General features: G+C 44.3%; 1 protein-coding gene across 4 annotated transcripts in view; it reads left to right on the top strand.

Moving 5' to 3' along the window:
* LEMD2 (LEM domain nuclear envelope protein 2) overlaps positions 1-18,458 on the top strand; it is a 75,252-nt gene that overhangs the window by 38,422 nt on the left and 18,372 nt on the right. For 3 of the 4 annotated variants that reach the window (XR_013223813.1, XM_077295494.1, XM_077295493.1), the window contains 4 exons: positions 891-931; positions 8,525-8,600; positions 15,190-15,266; positions 15,350-15,429. Coding sequence is in view for 3 of the 4 variants with exons in the window: in XM_077295494.1 (XP_077151609.1) it covers positions 891-931; positions 8,525-8,600; positions 15,190-15,266; positions 15,350-15,429 (274 nt within the window). In the remaining variant the exon portion in view is untranslated. The remainder of the gene's footprint in view (positions 1-890; positions 932-8,524; positions 8,601-15,189; positions 15,267-15,349; positions 15,430-18,458) is intronic. The other variant, XM_077295495.1, reaches the window with a different exon arrangement.

The following is an 18,458-nucleotide window of genomic DNA, read 5'->3' as shown; positions in this document are numbered from 1 at the left end:
GCGACGTATCACGTTTTTACCTCTAAGCATGCCCGGAGGGATTTTCAAGTTCGGGAAAAAGTCACTCTCTCTCTATCTCTATCTCTCACTCCCTCTTTCGCTCTCTCTCTCTTTCGCTCTTTCTCTTTCTTTCTTTCTCTCTTTCTCTCTCTTTTTCTCTTTTCCTCTCTCTTTCTCTTTTTCTCTTTTTTTCTTTCTCTTGTCCCTGGAATACCAAGTCCCATATCTACACCGGGAAAGCTCAACCGACGCATCCCTCATAACACTGGATGCGTTGCATCCGTTGTATCACTATTTTATCAGCATCCGTCGGCACGTCTTCCCGAAGCATTAGGACAGGACACTGCCGACGGAAGTGTGAAAGAAGCCTTACCCGAGCACGTTCGCTCATCACTACTTGCAAAATTTCTTCTATTGCATGTGGAAAAATTCACATGTAAGATATGTAGAAAGTTTGTAGTTTTTATGTGGATGTTAGCACAGAATCTTAACCAAAATTTGCATACAAATTCTAAACCTTTAACAGCCCCCTTTGTTTCGATGTTTATCCTAGCCATTAATGCAAAGATCTAATTGACAGTCTAGAAGGGAGGAAACATAAGGTTTCTTGGTGTGAGGCTATGTTCACATGTCCAGCAATGAGCCGTTAGAAGGGATTCTGCAGAAATTCATTAGGAAAAAAGCTATGCTGACACCTTTTTTTAGTCCATTATTCACAAACTGATCTATTTTTTTTTTTTTTTTTAATTGGTGTCAATGCGCAATAGAGCCATTAATGCGTCATCCGTTGACATCTATTTTCAACAGATTCAGCAAGAGAACACCTACCGTACCTACCGTACATAGATGGCATCTAATAGACATTAATCCTTATATATTTTGTTTTGCAGCAAAACTTCTTCCTGCTGATTGCGAAGGCAAAAAAGATCTGGTAACTGTATTATTTTATGGATTTCTTCTTTATTTAGTTTCTATGAGAACGTATGTAATTTGTATCTATCTGCACATCTTTGCAAATTATTGCCTGTCCAAGTATAGCCTGTGTAACAGTGATGCATTCACAATAAATTCTAATACCCATACTTTATGCCAGTGTTTTGTGTACTGGTGGTTTCTGCTATGTAAATGGCATTAGGGTGTTGTCGTCTTTTTTCACAAGCAGCTATTATCCGTGAAGGAACAACTTTATTTTTCCTTAGCTATTTAATAGAAGTTGAAACTTGACACCCATCATTTAGCTTTATTGTACACCAAATTACGGTACTTTACTTCTCTTTTTAAGCCAAGCCCACTTCCCATGAAAGCAAATCCTATTTATTTTGTTTTAAACACACTTATAGGTTTAAAACTAGATGAAACGTTATTTGGCACCATTTTTGGCTGAAGTTGCGCCCCAATATATGAAATTTGCCCCTTTTGTGCCATTATCTTAACACTATTTTTGCATGACTATACAGTTACGTGGAAACACAGGGTAATGACGAAATCTCTGTACAATACAAAATCTAATATAGATCTGTATTATAAAGTAGTAGTGATCAGTCTGGGACACAAAACCAGCAGCAGAGGACAGAGTAAAAAAATAAAAATGGGTTACAAAAAAACTATTTTCCTTGCAAAGTTTAACATGTTAATTTTTCATAGCTGTCCAGTAATCCAAAATACTTTATAATCCATCATCTATCAATGTCTGTCAGTGCCAGATTTTAAGGCTATGTGCACACGTTGAGTATTTGCTTGCAGACGTTTCTGCAAGGTTTCTGCATCTCTTGATGGGAAAAACGCTACAGAAAAAAAACGCACGTTTTTGCCACATTTTTTGTATGCCTTTTGCATGTGTTTTTGTACAGCCATGAATGCTTTTTTGAGCTAAATAAAGATATTTAAAAAAAGTTTTGTGATGTAATTTCTTGTTTCAATACCACCTTTTTCATGCTGATGCAGTAGTAGGGCTTGGTTTCAGCAGCTGGCATTGACACCTAGCTTGTAGGCATAGTAATGAAAAGGTTTCAACCCAATACCCTCGTTACTAAGCCGATAAGTACACATAAACACACACATTGTCACCAGCCTATGTAGGATCGTTAACAGAACTAACGTACATAGACTGTAACCAGACAGCAACTGTTAATTTTAAAGAAAAAATGGAAAAAAAAAATTGGTCTCCTGCGTAATTTTAATAACCAGCAGAGGGAAAGCTGAGGACTGATGTTAATATTCTGGGAAGCAGCAAATTGCCATAAAGGTTCCCAGGCTATTAATATCAGCTCACAGCTGCTTGCTCAGCCTTTACTGGATAGTTTACAGGGGGACCCCAGAAAAAAATTGACAGTCCCCCAATAAAATCTAACCAGCAAAGGCTAAGCAGACAGCATGGCATGGATATTGGCCCTTGCCAGACTGAAAACATCAGCTCTCAGCGCCCCAGAAAAGGCGCATCTATAAGATGCGCCAATTCTGGCAGTTAGCCTCTCTCTTCCCACTTGCCCTGTAGTGGTGGCAAGTGGGGTCCATATTTGTGGGGTGTATGTCACCTTTGTACGGTCATGTGACATCAAGCCCATAGGCTAGTAATGGAGAAGCGTCTATTAGACACCTATCCATTAGTAACCCCATAGTGATATTATATAAAAGCACAGACACACAGAATAAAGTCCTTTATTTAAAATAATGACAGACTCCTTTAATAATCTTAATTAAACCAAACTCACCGAATGCCTAATCCACCGAAGCCAATGTCTCTTGCAACAAAAATAAAATAATAAACCACAATATTCCTCACATGAGAAGATAATCCATCATGTCCCACGACGATCCTGATCACTTTGAGAGTCGTCGCATCAGTGATGTGACTGATCTCAAAGACAGCCAGCGATACACTGACAGGAGGTAATCGCTCCCGCAGTGTATCACTGATCTGCCGTGAGAGTTCAGCAGAGTTCATCAGCTGATCAACTCCGGTGATCTCCATTACAGCATTGCTGCATGGGAAAGTTCTCACGCAGCGGTGCCGTAAGTGAGAGCACCGGAGCTGATGAACTCCGGTGAATTCTCAAAGCTGCTCAGTGATACACTGTGGGAGCGATTACCTCCTGTCAGTGTATTGCCGGTGGCCGGGTAGAGCGGTCACATCTCCCAATGTTACTGTTCTACACGTGAGATCGCCGTGGGACACTCGGATTACCTGGACTACGATGGAGAGGTGAGTATATGTTGGTTTATTATTTTACATTATTTCCAGGAGACGAGGGTGTTGGGGATTGGGCGTTAAGGTGAGTGTTTTTTTTTTTAAATTTGAATGTGTATGTAATTTTACTTTTTTTTTTTTTCTTTTAAAGGGAACCTGTCACCCCGTTTTTTCCGTATGAGAGAAAAATACTGTTAAATAGGGCCTGAGCTGTGCATTACAATAGTGTATTTTGTGGACCCCGATTCCCCACCTATGCTGCCGAAATACGTTACCAAAGTAGCCGTTTTCGCCTGTCAATCAGGCTGGTCTGGTCAGATGGGCGTGGTGTCTTCCCCCAGATCTTGCTTATTTTTCCGTTGGTGGCGTAGTGGTTTGCGCATGCCCAAGTCCAGAATCCACTGCACAGGGGAGGGAAAAGAGCGCGATCTGCGCTATTCCCCTGGTGATCGGTGGGGGCGGCCATCTTCCTGTGGCCGCGCGTGCGCAGATGGAGCGCTCTGCTGCCCGGGGCTTCAGGAAAATGGCCGTGGGATGCCGCGCGTGCGCAGATGGAGATCGCGGCGGCCATTTTCCTGAAGCCGAGTTCGCATCTGGGGGAAGACACCACGCCCATCTGACCAGACCAGCCTGATTGACAGGCGAAACCGGCTACTTTGGTAACGTATTTCGGCAGCATAGGTGGGGAATCGGGGTCCACAAAATACATTATTGTAATGCACAGCTCAGGCCCTATTTAACAGTATTTTTATCTCATACGGAAAAAACGGGGTGACAGGTTCCCTTTAACTGTGAGCACAGGCGTCAGCAGATGATACTACATCTCTCATCAGCGGCACCTGCTGTCACTGTTATCAGTGACAGCAGACGTAGCCCGATGGGAGCAGTAGTCTCATCAGCCCACACCAGCAGGTCACAGTCACAGCTGCGGGATCACGCTGACATCTGCCAGCATGATCCTGCAGCACTGTGACCGACTGTCTTACTGGCAGTAGCGTTATTGCCGACAAGAACCACCGTGTCGGTGCTTTACACTCTGTCACAAATGTGACAATGTGGGAAATACCATAGCAAGCCGATAAAACGCAAAACAAAAACTCAGCAAAGCCACAAACCTTTTTATACCTGCGTTTTTGCTGCGGATTTGACTGACTCAATTGAAGTCAATGGGTCCAGAAATGTAAAAAGAATTGACATGCTGCAGAAAAAAACACACTGCAAATACTCAAAGGAAATTTACTGATCATGTGCAGAGAACTTCAGGATTGTCATTGAATTACCTTGCATAAGGATTCCATTGCGTTTTTGGCCCATTTCCGCATGGAAAAAGCACAGCAAAAATGCATTGTGTGCACATAGCCTAAACCTTATGTCTATTGTTAACCCCTTAACGACCACCGATACGCCTTTTAACGGCGGCCGCTAAGGGTACTTAAACCACTGTGGAAAAAGTGAATAGCGCCCCCCAGAGTCGGATTTTCTCTGGGGTCTCGGTTGTCGAGGGTAGCCGAGACCCCAGAGAACATGATTCGGGGGGTTTTTACTGACCCCCGAGTTGCGATCGCCGGTAATTAACCGTTTACCTGCGGTCGCAACAACAACAAAAAAAACGCGATTTGCCATTTAATTTCTCTGTCCTCCGATGTGATCGCACATCGGAGGACAGAGAAATAGTGTCCCCGATGGCCCCCAATAGCCCCCCAATACTCGCCTATCTCCCCCGGTGCTCCTCGTGGCTCCCGATGGGCGCCGCCATCTTTTTTCCGGGAACAAATGGCGGGCGCAGTGCGCCTGCCGCCCGGCACCCGGAAGATCTTTGGGGTCTCGGCTGCCGGAACTCCGCCCCCGCACCTCACAATGGGGCAGCGGATGTGTTGAAAAAACAGCATCCGCTGCACCCGTTGTGCGGCGCTTACAACGCAAGCGTCGGTACGTCGGCCCGACACACTGCGATGGGCCGAGTACGACGCTAGTGTGAAAGTAGCCTTAGGCTTCTTTCACACTTGCGTCGGTTCGGGGCGGTCGCAATGCGTTGGCCCGACGTACCGACGCACGTTGTGAAAATTGTGCACAACGTGGGCAGCGGATGCAGTTTTTCAACGCATCCGCTGCCCAGTCTATGTCCTGGGGAGGAGGGGGCAGAGTTACGGCCATGCATGCGTGGAAATGGCGGACGCGACGTACAAAAAAAAAAAAAAAAGGTTACATTGAACTTTTTTTGTGACGACGGTCCGCCAAAACACAACGGATCCAGTGCACGATGGACGCGACGTGTGGCCATCCGTCGGTAATACAAGTCTATGGGCAAAAAAGGCATCCTGTGGGCACATTTGCAGGATCCGTTTTTTGTCCAAAACGACGGATTGCGACGGATACCACACGACGCAAGTGTGAAAGTAGCCTTAGGGTTAGGGTTGGGGCTAAAGTTAGGGCTAGGGTTAGGGTTAAATTTAGGGTTAGGGTTGGGGCTAAAGTTAGGATTAGGGCTAGGGTTGGGGCTAAAATTAGGGTTAGGGTTGGGGCTAAAGTTATGGTTAGGGTTGGGGCTAAAGTTAGGGTTAGAGTTGGGATTAGGATTAGGGTTGGTATTAGGGTTACGTTTGGGATTAGGGTTGGGATTAGGGTTACGTTTGGGATTAGGGTTACGTTTGGGATTAGGGTTGGGATTAGGGTTAGGGTTGGGTTTAGGGTTAGGGGTGTATTGTGATTAAGGTTAGGTTTGAGGTTAGGGTTGAGATTAGGGTTAGGGGTGTGTTGGATTTAGGGTTTTGATTAGGGTTATGGTTAGGGTTGGGGTTAAGGTTGTGATTATCGTTAGGGTTGTGATTAGGATTATGGATCGTGTGGAGATTAGGGTTAGGGGTGTGTTGGAGTTAGGGTTGGAGTTAGAATTGGGGGGTTTCCACTGTTTAGGTACATCAGGGGGTCTCCAAACACGACAGCCAATTTTACGCTAAAAAAGTCAAATGGTGCTCCCTCCCTTCTGAAATCTGCCGTGCGCCCAAACAGTGGTTTACCCCCACATATGGGGCATCAGCGTACTCGGGATAAATTGGACAACTTTTGGGGTCCAATTTCTCCTGTTACTCTTGTGAAAATAAAAACTTGGGGGCTAAAAATCTTTTTTGTGGGAAAAAAAAATATTTTTTTATTTCCACTACTCTGCATTATAAACTTCTGTGAAGCACTTGAGCATTCAAAGTTCTCACCACATATCTAGATAAGTTCCTTAGGGGGTCTAGTTTCCAAAATTTGGTCACTTGTGGGGGGTTTCTACTGTTTAGGTACATCAGGGGCTCTGCAAACGCAACATAACACCCACAGACAATTCTATCAAAGTCTGAATTCCAAAATGGCGCTCCTTCTCTTCCGAGCTCTGCCGTGTGCCCAAACAGTGGTTTACCCCCACATATGGGGTACCAGCATACTCAGGACAAATTGGAGAACAAATATTGGCGTCCAATTTCTCTTGTTACCCTTGTGAAAATAAAAGTTTGGGGGCTAAAATATCTTTTTTGTGGGAAAAAAATATATTTTTTATTTTCACTACTCTGCATTATAAACTTCTGTGAAGCACTTGGGCATTCAAAGTTCTCACCATATATCTAGATAAGTTCCTTGGGGGGTCTATTTTACAAAATGGGGTCACTTGTTGGGGGTTTCTACTGTTTAGGTACATTAGGGGTCTGCAAACGCAACATAACGCCCGCAGACAATTCTATCAAAGTCTGCATTCCAAAACGGCGCTCCTTCCCTTCCAAGCTCAGCCATGCACCCAAACAGTGGTTTAACCCCACATATGGGGTACCAGCATACTCAGGACAAATTGGACAATAACTTTTGGGGTCCAATGTCTCTTGTTACCCTTGTGAAAATAAAAACTTGGGGGCTAAAAAATCTTTTTTGTTAAAAAAAAAATAAATATTTTTTATTTTCACGACTCTGCATTATAAACTTCTGTGAAGCACCTGGGGGTTTAAAGTGCTCACCACACATCTAGATAAGTTCCTTAAGGGGTCTAGTTTCCAAAATGGTGTCATTTGTGGGGGGTTTCCACTGTTTAGGCACAACAGGGGCTCTCCAAACGTGACATGGCGTCCGATCTCAATTCCAGCCAATTCTACATTGAATAAGTAAAACGACACTCCTTCTCTTCCAAGCTCTGCGGTGCGCCCAAGCAGTGGTTTACCCCCACATATGGGGTATCGACGTACTCAGGACAAATTGCACAACAACTTTTGTGGTCTAATTTCTCCTGTTACCCTTGTGAAAATAAAAATTTGGGGGCAAAAGATCATTTTTGTAGAAAAAATGCGATTTTTTTTTTATTTTCACGGCTCTACGTTATAAACTTCTGTGAAGCACTTGGGGGTTTCCACTGTTTAGGCACAACAGGGGCTCTCCAAACGTGACATGGCGTCCGATCTCAATTCCAGCCAATTCTACATTGAAAAAGTCAAACGGTGCTCCATCACTTCCAAGCTCTGCGGTGCGCCCAAACAGTGGTTTACCTCCACATTTGGGGTATCGGCGTACTCAGGAGAAATTGCACAACAAAATTTGTGGTTAAATTTCTGTTTTTACACTTGTGAAAATTAAAAAAAATGGTTCTGAAGTAAAATGTTTGCAAAAAAAAGTTAAATGTTCATTTTTTTCTTCCACATTGTCTCAGTTCCTGTGAAGTACGTAAAGGGTTAATAAACTTCTTGAATGTGGTTTTGAGCAGCTTGAGGGGTGCAGTTTTTAGAATGGTGTCACACTTGGGTATTTTCTATCATATAGACCCCTCAAAATGACTTCCAAGGTGATGTGGTCCCTAAAAAAAACATGGTGTTGTAAAAATGAGAAATTCCTGGTCAACTTTTAACCCTTATAACTCCCTAACAAAAAAAATTTTGTTTCCAAAATTGTGCTGATGTAAAGTAGACATGTGGGAAATGTTATTTATTAACTATTTTTTGTGACATATCTCTCTGATTTAAGGGCATAAAAATACAAAGTTTGAAAATTGCAAAATTTTAAAAATTTTCGCCATATTTCCGTTTTTTTCATAAATAATCGCAAGTAATATCGAAGAAATGTTACCACTAACTTGAAGTACAATATGTCACAAAACAACAATCTCAGAATCAGCGGGATCCGATAAAGCGTTCCAGAGTTATAACCTCTTAAAGTGACTGGTCAGAATTGTAAAAATTGGCTCGGTCATTAAGTACCAAATTGGCTCTGTCACTAAGGGGTTAATGTTCTTCATTTGAGAATTTAAATTCCCCATTGTTTTTGTTTCCTATTTATTAAAGCTAATTCTTTATTCTATTTATTCTCCATTCTTTCTAGTTTTGCAAAGCCAAGCAAAAGGAAATTACTCTCCAAATCTTGTCAGAATTGTATGATTTTTTGTCCTTAGAGGCCGGTACGTGTTTGTTTCTTTTGTTAAAAAGAACCTTTTATGATGTGCCATAGCAGCAGGCGATCTAGATCTGTAGCAGGAAGTTGCTGTAATGCGAAGTCTTGTATGTGCTATTTATTGTATGTGCTATTTAATGAGCAGTTACACCCCGAGCCCCTGCCAAATCTGAAATGGTGTAGTCACCATTGTACATGTAAAGTTTACAATAAAGTCTTACTTTGTGCTGATCTTTGAGCAGACTATACAGGGGTTGTCCACTACTTTCAATTAACCCCCCAATGTATCCCCCCGGGGCCCCTAATGAATTTTGCAAATACCTTATATTGCCGTTTTCGCCTGTGAGCGGGGCTATGCCGGCGGCTGAGTCTGGGTCACGTGACCCCCAGGCTGCAGCCGCCGCTAATTTCCGCCGACGTCACGTCAATTTCCAAACTCTGGAAATTGACGTGATGTCAGCAACAGGTGTAACCCCCCAGCCTCCACAGTCAGCGGTCACTCATCAAGAGTGACTGGGCTGTGGGCGGTGCTGGGGTCAGACTGCGGGGCTGTGCTGGGGGCGGGGCGGTCTGCTGTGCTGGAATGTGCGGCCGGTGCCGGGATCTACATGCGGTGGGGGGGGGGCTGCGCAGTGGGTCTGCGGCTGGCGCTGGGATGTGTGGGCGGGGCAAGGGGGTCTGCGGGGCTGTGCGGTGGGGTCATTGGTGTGTGTGTCTCTGTGTGACTACAAGTCCCACCGGGCTATGCCTGCTACAATGACAGTGACACATTAGCCAATGATGGGACAGTAGTAGTTCCATCATCCGGCTAATGTGTTGAATGTATAAAAAAACACATACATACAACATACTACATATATGCAACATACATACAACGTGCAACATACAACATGCAACATACATACAACATACATACAACATACATGCAACATACATGCAACATACTCCATACATGCAACATACATGCAACATACATGCAACATACATGCAACATACATGCAACATACATGCAACATACATGCAACATACATGCAACATACATGCAACATACATGCAACATACATGCAACATACATGCAACATACATGCAACATACATGCAACATACATGCAACATACATGCAACATACATGCAACATACATGCAACATACATGCAACATACATGCAACATACATGCAACATACATGCAACATACATGCAACATACATGCAACATACATGCAACATACATGCAACATACATGCAACATACATGCAACATACATGCAACATACATGCAACATACATGCAACATACATGCAACATACAGTACATACTCATCATCACTTGTCAGTTTGATTCCCGAAGCCAGTGTCACCTGTAAAAAATATTAAAATAATAAACACTATGCTCCCTGATCCGCAGAAATTCCAATTAAAACGAGTGTCCCACGATGATCTCCCGTGGAGAGCAGCAGGGTCAGCTGATGCGACCGCTCTCCAGAGGCTCCAGGAATACAATGACGGAAAGTATCCTCCCGCACTGTATCCCTCCGCCACTGTAAAAAATAGTCCCTATTCTCACTTGTGGCACTGCTGTGTGAGAAAGTTCCCACGCAACAATGCCATAAAGTGAGACCAATGAACTCGGGTAACCTCAGTGATACACTGCAGGAGCCATTGTCTCCTGTCAGTGTGTCACTAAGGGTCCTATAGAGCAGTGACATCACCCGATGTCACTGTTCTATAGGGGAGATCGTCGTGGGACACTCGTTATTAATTGGTCTGCGTCGGACAGGAAGTATACGGTTTATTATTTTTAATTTTTTGCAGGCGATCGAGTATGGTAAGTATGGTTAAATTGAGAATATTAAAATACTTTTTTCTGGCTGTCTCTTTTTTTTTAACCCTTTCACTACTCTAGGATTAATAATGGGTAGGCGTCTTATTGACGCCTCTCCATTATTAACCCGACTTAATGTCACCTTACAATAGCAAGGTGACATTAACCCCTTATTACTCCATATCCCACCGCTACTCGGGAGTGGGAAGAGAGGGGCTAAGTCCCGGAATTGGCGCATCTCATAGATGCGCCATTTCTGGGGCGGCTGGGGGCTGGTATTTGTAGCCGGTGGGGGGGGGTCCTATATCCATAGCCCCTCTCTAGGCTATTAATATCAGCCCGCAGCTGTCTGCGTAGCCTTTCTGGCTATAAGATATAGGGGGACCCCACGTCATTTTTTTTTTTTGGGGGGGGGGGTCCCATTATTTTAATAGCCAGTAAAGGCTACGCAGACAGCGGGCTGATATTCATAGCCTAGAGAGGGGCAATGGGTATTACCCCCTTCCCAGGCTACAAATATTGGCCCCTGGCCGTCGGCTTTCCCCCTTTGGCGCAGAAAATTGCGCAGGAGCCCACGCCATTTTCTTTTAATTTTTTTAAATTAAACGTTCAGTAAGAAACATAGGCCTCGCTATTATGTATATATGGATATATCTATAGATATATCCATAGATAAACCTATATATCTATACATGGATAACTATGGATATATCTATAGATGGATAACTATGGCTATATCTATAGATATATTTATAGATAGATATATCTGTAGATACATAGATATATCTTTCTGGCTACTTTCACACATCAGATTTTTGCTGTCAGGCACAATCCGGCGAGTTTTGAAAAAACGGATCCGTGATTTTTTTTCCACCGGATCCGTTTTTTTTCTCAGAGTTGAATTAGCGCCGGATTACGCCTGATGGCCTCACGTTTCATCTGTTTTTTGACGGATCCGGAGAAAACGTACAGAAAAACGTTTTTTTCTGTCCAGCGAAAAAACGCCCAGCAACTGATCCGGCAAAAAATGTATGAAGCTGAGATGTGAAATGATGAATCCGGCCTCCGAATCCGGTTTTTCATGCATTTTTCCATTGAAATCATGCACATTTTCCGTTCTCTCTCAAAAAAAACGGATCAGTTGCATCAGTTTTTCACTATTTGCAACGGATCCGTTTTTTTCAAAAATTCACCCTGACACACCCGCACAGCCCTGCACAGACCCGCACACATCCGAACAGCCCGCAGACCCCGTCCGCACACACATACACGCACACCGTCACCGCCCACATTCCGCCCACACACTTCCCTCCTCCCGAACTGCAGCGTTTCTCGTACCCACATCCGCAGCAAAACTGCAGATCTTTTTTACATCTGCGGTTTTGCTGCGGATGTGCCCGACTCAATGAAAGTCTATGGGTGCAGAAACGCTGCAGTTCGGCACAAAAGAAGTGACATGCTGCGGGAAAAAAAAGCTGCGTTTCGGTGCGGCTTTTTCCGCAGCATGTGCACAACAAGTCTGCGGCTCCCATAGACTTACATTGGTTGTACACTACAGTGCGGATTTGATGAAATTCTGTGCAGCAAAAAACCCTGCGGATCTGCAATCAAATCCGAAACGTGTGCACACAGCCTTAGCATTTAGTGAACCTAGCAAAAAAGCCAAGCAAAAAACAAGTGTGTGATTGCACTTCTTTTGCAATTTCATCACACTTTGAATTTTGTTCACATTTTCTGTTACACGACATGCTAAAACCAATGGTGTCGTTCAAACGTAGAACTTGTCCTGCAAAAAATAAGCCCTCACATGGCCATACTGACGGAAAAAATATGGCTCTGGAAAGAAGGGGAGCGATAAACGAAAAAAGCTCCAGGGGTGAAGGGGTTTAGAAACATGGATATGGACATATATATGGAAATAGACATAGATATATACAGTAGACATATCTCTGCATCTATCTATTTGTTATCTATCTATCTATCTATCTCTATCTATCTATCTATCTATCTATCTATCTATCTATCTGTCCATTTATCTGTGTGTAATGGAGTGTGGGTTGGACAGATGTAAAAGAGGAGGTTGGACAGAAATGACATCACAAATCTTTTTGTAGAGGAGGGAGGGGTTGGGGTGTGTTTTGGAGTGGGTGTGCTAGGATCGGGCTTACAGGCCAGTGCAATGCATCATGGAACTTGTAGTATTAGAGCACAGTAACTCAGGAGAAAGGAAGTTGTCGATTAACCCCATGAGAGCTGGAGCCAGCACTGAAGATGTGCTGCTACAGTATGATAAAAGGTAATATTGATAAAATAAACAGTGGATGTTTTCAGTGGCACATAATAACAAGATTTATGAAAAAAAAAAAAAAAGTTATAGTAGTGGACAACTTCTTCAGATCTTCAGATTTTGGTTCAAAAGGCCAACCATCCTGTGTGTATAATGGCCACAAGACAATCCCTCCTATTGGCCGATTTTTTTGTCCTGTATTGATATTTTATAAATTTATATACTAAAAAAAGTCCAATATATTACATTTTAACTGTAAATTAAACAGTATAGAAAAAATGTACATTTTTTTTCAGCTACTGCGCGTTAAAAAAAAAATTGCGTAAAAAGCATTGTACATCTCATATATACCCTAAAATGTTACCAATGAAAAATTCAGCTCAAGATTCAAGAAAAAAACAAGCGCTCACATAACTCCATTTATGGTAAAATAACAAAAAAAGTTAAGGGCCTCAAAAACTGCAACTTCCCTTTTTTAAAAAAGAATATTTTTTTTATTCTGGACAATTTTTTGTTTGGATGTTTTGGGGTTGCAGAATTTTTGCACCATTTCTGCACTTATTTAAATTGGGTTTCTTGCGTTTTTTTATTGCCCGTTAGCTTTTTTTCTACATGTGTGTTTATCGCATTTTTTACTTTTATTTGTTTATTGTTGGTGTGTCAGGCTTGAAATAAAGTTGCTTTGTTTTTACTACATCCTGGTATTTGGCTTTGATAACATCTTGATACACCTAGGTACGGATTACGTGCTCTTTTTGTTTTCTACACCTAATGCAAGTCTATGGGGAAAATCTGCACATAAGCCTCTGCGTATCCACAATTGAATAGACATGTTGTGGATCTGAAATGCGCACTGCAGGTCACTTTACTCTTAGTAAAATAAAGCAAAATGGGCAGGAGTTTTCTATAAATCCCATCCACTTTGCTGGGTCTGTAAGACTGTGTTTTCAAGGCAACAAAAATATGCTCATCGTGGGAATGTAGCCCAGTGCATTTTTTCCATGTTTCAGTTTTGCTATTTTTATTTTTTCAGTTTTTTCAGTCATTGTACAGGGTAGAAGGTCTTAAAAGACTGTTGGGTAGTGTTTTAACATATCAATAAATTCCCTTTTTGTGGCTGATTTACCTTTTAACTGGGGCTGGTATATTTTTGGATTGTTCTGTGTTGCAATTGGGTCTTGTTCATGCTTCCAAGTTATGTGGGCAGGATATTCAATCTACTATATAATTGTCTAAGGGTCACTTCCGTCTGTCTGTCACGGATTTTCATTGGTCGCGGCCTCTGTCTGTCATGAAAATCCAAGTGGCTGATTGGTCTCGCCAGCTGCCTGGTCGCGGCAGCCATGACAATCAGCGACGCCCACATTCCGATTAGTCCCTCCCTACTCCCCTGCAGTCAGTGCCCGGCGCCCGCTCCATACTCCCCGCAGTCAGTGCCCGGCGCCCGCATACTCCCCTCCAGTCACCGCTCACACAGGGTTAATGCCAGCGGTAACGGACCGCGTTATGCCGCGGGTAACTCACTCCGTTACCGCCGCTATTTACCCTGTGTGACCAAGTTTTTACTATTGATGCTGCCTATGCAGCATCAATAGTAAAAAGACCAAATGTTAAAAATAATACAAAAATGCAAAAAACCTGCTATTCTCACCTTCCGTAGTCCAACGTTGTGCTCGCGCCTGCCGCCAGCTTCCGTTCCCAGAGATGCATTGTGAAATTACCCAGAAGACTTAGCGGTCTCGTGAGACCGTTAAGTGATCTGGGTAATTTCGCAATGCATCCTGGGAATGAAAGATGGCGGCAGCCGCTCACGCATCGCTGGATCTACGCTGGATCCTGGCGGGTGAGTATATAACAATTTTTTTTTTTTTAACACGGATATGGTACCCACACTGCGAAATACTACGTGGGCTGTGTTAGATATCGCGTGGCTGCTATATACTACCTGGTCAGTGTTAGATACTATGTGGGCTGTGTTCTATACTGCGTGGGCTGCGTTATACACTGCATGGCTGCTATATACTATGTGGGCAGTGTTATATTCTATGTGGCTGTGTTCTATACTGCGTGCTATATACTACGTGGCCACTGTTAGATACTATGTGGGCTGTGCTATTTATTACGTGGGCTGTGTTATATACTGCGTGGCTGCTATATACTGTGTAGGCTGTGTTATATACTACGTGGGCTGTGTTATTTACTGCGTGGCCTTTATTAACGCATCGGGAATTCTACAATATGTACGGTATGTATATAGCAGCCACATGGTATTTACCACAGGCCACGTAGTACTCCTTTATACTACGTGGCCTGTGCTATATACTATGTGGCTGCTATATACATACATACATATTCTAGAATACCCGATGCGTTAGAATCGGCCCACCATCTAGTTAGGTATAAGAATCTAAGCTAGCGTCCTGACTTTAATCTTGTGAAGCTAACTTCCAGTCATTTTAGCTGAACTTGTTTTCTTACATTCTTCTGTTAGGCCGTTTTGAGTGTGGAAATCCATCTGGTCTGAGTAGTAAGTGTATCCCGATCAACACAGCAAAAGAGCATGTGATGGTAAGTAGCAATACAGATTGGCGTCGCCTTACTGTAATCACTGGATCGTCAAGGCTGTCCCTGGTCTTATGTCTCCTCCCTAGAATGTGAGTGGATATGCTGCCGACAGATTTGAGGCTGCCCTGGACTGGTTGCTGAGTAATGACACCCATCTTGGCATATGGTGAGTGGACGTGAATACTGAAGCTTCTCTGAAGAAACTGAACCTTTTTGTTAGGGCCCTTTCACATGACCGTATTTACATCAATATTTTGCATAGTCATTTGTAAGTAAGCCATACCAGGACTGAAACAGAAACCCGAGAACTTTAATAAGATTTGCAACTCCTCCATATTTTGGACAAAATACTGCTGTGTGAAAGAGGTTCACTTTGAGGCCTGTCATCAGGATTTTGATAAGTAAACTACAGACAGTGTCAGCTATACTGATTAAAATGATATCTTGGTTGAAGAAATCTGTCTTGTGGTTGTTTAGTCTTTTTCAGTTAATGAGATTCTCGTGCTTGGGATGGGCTTGTGGGGAGGCTCTATTTGGTGCTCTGGTCCCATCTTATTACCGTGTGACAGGCCATTGATCCTTCAGTGACCTGCCTCCTATTTAAAACACTGCGTTTGTGCGGGTTATATTGTGGTCATTACAAAAAAAAAATTAACTCCAGCAAAATGCAGCGGGAGGCACGTGCACGGTAGCATCTATCGCTTGCCAATAGGTGCTTCTGCGCATGCACCAGAGCCATTTTGCTGAAGCCAATTTTTTTTTTGCTAAAACAAAATGTCTCCGGCGCAGTAGCATCTTATCAGCAAGCACCACCAAAACCATTTTGCTGGAGTTAATTTTTTTTTAAAGACTAGAATATAAACTGCACAAGCACAGTATTTTAAATAGAAGGCATGTCACTGAAGGATCAGCGGCCTGTCATTTAAGCCTGGTAGGGTTATCAGTTACCCTTGCAGGTTGTCTAGCACACATTCCACGCTGATGTGAATGGTTTCTACTGGTCTGATGTGACACTTGGGTGCATCTCACCTCCCTTAATCCCATATGACGTACTATCACGTCAAGGTGACCTGGGACTTAATTCCCAGTGACGGGATAGTATGTCATATGCGATCGGCCGCGCTCACAGGGGGGAGCGCGGCCTGGTGTCAGCTGACTATCGCAGCTGACATCCGGCACTATGTGCCAGGAGCGGTCACGGACCGCCCCCGGCACATTAACCCCCGGCACACTGCGATCAAACATGATCACAGTGTTCCGGCGGTATAGGGAAGCATCGCGCAGGGAGGGGGCTCCCTGCGGGCTTCCCTGAGACCCTCGGAGCAACGCGATGTGATCGCATTGCTCCGAGCGTCTCTTACCTCCTCTCCCTGCAGGCCCCGGATCCAAAATGGCCGCGGGGCTGCATCCGGGTCCTGCAGGGAGGTGGCTTACCAAGCGCCTGCTCAGAGCAGAGCAGAGTGCTGTGCAAACTGTCAGATCAGCGATCTGTGATGTCCCCTCCTGGGACAAAGTAAAAAAAAAAAAAATTCCTAAATAAAGAATAAAATATATATTTTCCTATCGCCACGACAGCACCCACAACGAGAGAGAGGATCCGCCCACCTTCCGGACAGGAACCTACAGGTTAAAAAGGGGCGGTCCCCCTCGCCCTCCAGTTTGGGTTCCTGTCCGGACGGCGGGAGCCTACAGGTTCGATCGTCTTACCCGGGTCCGCCAAGCCTCTGTGCGGTGTCCAGGGAGAACGGCAGAGTCGGGGGCCCGGAAGCAGCGTCGGGGGAAGTCCTGTGTCCAGCTTCTCCCCTCGTCTGACAAGGATGGCATGACCGGGCGGTCGAGGTGGCGTTCCTGGGGGAAGGCACGCCGCCCCGGGTCGTCCACACGCGCGCGACGCTGCAGGAGCAGGTCGGCGCTTATAACCCGGAAGTGATTTGAGGACTTCCGGAGGAGGCTGGGAGGAGGAGCGCGGGACTTTTAAAAAGCAGACAGCGCTTGGTGAGTGGTGTGCGGCAACATGTCTTCCACAGGAGACGCCGAACACTGACAATCGGGAGAAAGGAGCAGCAGCAGATCTCGTGGTGGAGAAGTGACACGCGGGCAGCAGGACCCTGGCACGTCACGTCACACCTCACCCCCTCAGAAACCGGTACTCTAAGTTCATCAGCAGTGGTGAGTTAATATCTGAGACCATTGGCTGATACTACTGTCTTCTATACTATGTTTTGTTATAGGGAAAAAAGGTCTCAAAGACAAAGCATAAGCAGTGTGCGTTATGCACGGAGCCACTACCTGACACCTATGTAAAGAAGTTATGTCAGACGTGTATATGCCAGACGCTAGAGGAAGAGGCCCCCCTCCGTGTATCGGATTTGAGGGAAGTAATTAGGGAAGAAATTAAATCATCCCTTAAATCTAGACGGCATGAGAAAGATAGTGTGGAAATAGTGTCTGATTCCAGCCCTTCGTTGCAAGAGGGCGAGTGCTCAGAGAGCCCATCACCATCCTCCTCAGATGAGGAAGGAAGGCCTTGCTTTTCCACCGAAAATATGGAGACTTTAATTAAGGCTGTCCGTACAACTATGGGTATGGCAAAAAGTAAAGAGCCGAAAACAACCCAGGAGATCATGTTCGCAGGGCTGAGCCAGAGAAGTCGAAAAACTTTCCCAGTGGTAGATACTGTTAAAGATCTGGTCAGACGGGAGTGGGACAAGCTGGATAAAGGGTTCTTACCTTCGGCCGCAAAAAGAAGGTACCCCTTTGAGGATGACACCTTATCCCAGTGGATGAAAATCCCAAAGGTAGATGCGGCAGTGGCCTCTACCTCGAAAACAGCCTCGCTACCATTGGAAGATGTGGGACTCCTTAAGGATCCTTCAGACAGGAAGGCTGACATGCTTCTTAAGAAAGTATGGGAAGCGTCATCTGGAGCCTTTAAGCCTGCAATAGCAGGCACCTGTATGGCGAGATCGGTTATGGTCTGGGTAACTCAGATGGAAGAACAGCTTAAGGCTAAAGTACCCAGGGATAAATTGTTAAACTCCCTGTCTCAGGTCAGAGAAGGAGCAGCTTATCTAGCAGATGCATCGATTGACTCCCTGAAATTGGCTGCAAGATCGGCGGGTCTCTCAAATGCAGCCCGACGGGCGCTTTGGCTAAAGACCTGGAAAGGTGATGCTCAGGCAAAAGCCAAATTAT

Source organism: Ranitomeya variabilis, chromosome 3 (assembly GCF_051348905.1).
Source record: "Ranitomeya variabilis isolate aRanVar5 chromosome 3, aRanVar5.hap1, whole genome shotgun sequence".
In the NCBI taxonomy this organism is placed as follows: Eukaryota; Metazoa; Chordata; class Amphibia; order Anura; family Dendrobatidae; genus Ranitomeya; species Ranitomeya variabilis.
Note: the sequence above shows the minus strand (reverse complement) of the source record. Positions and strands in the feature narration are given on the sequence as shown.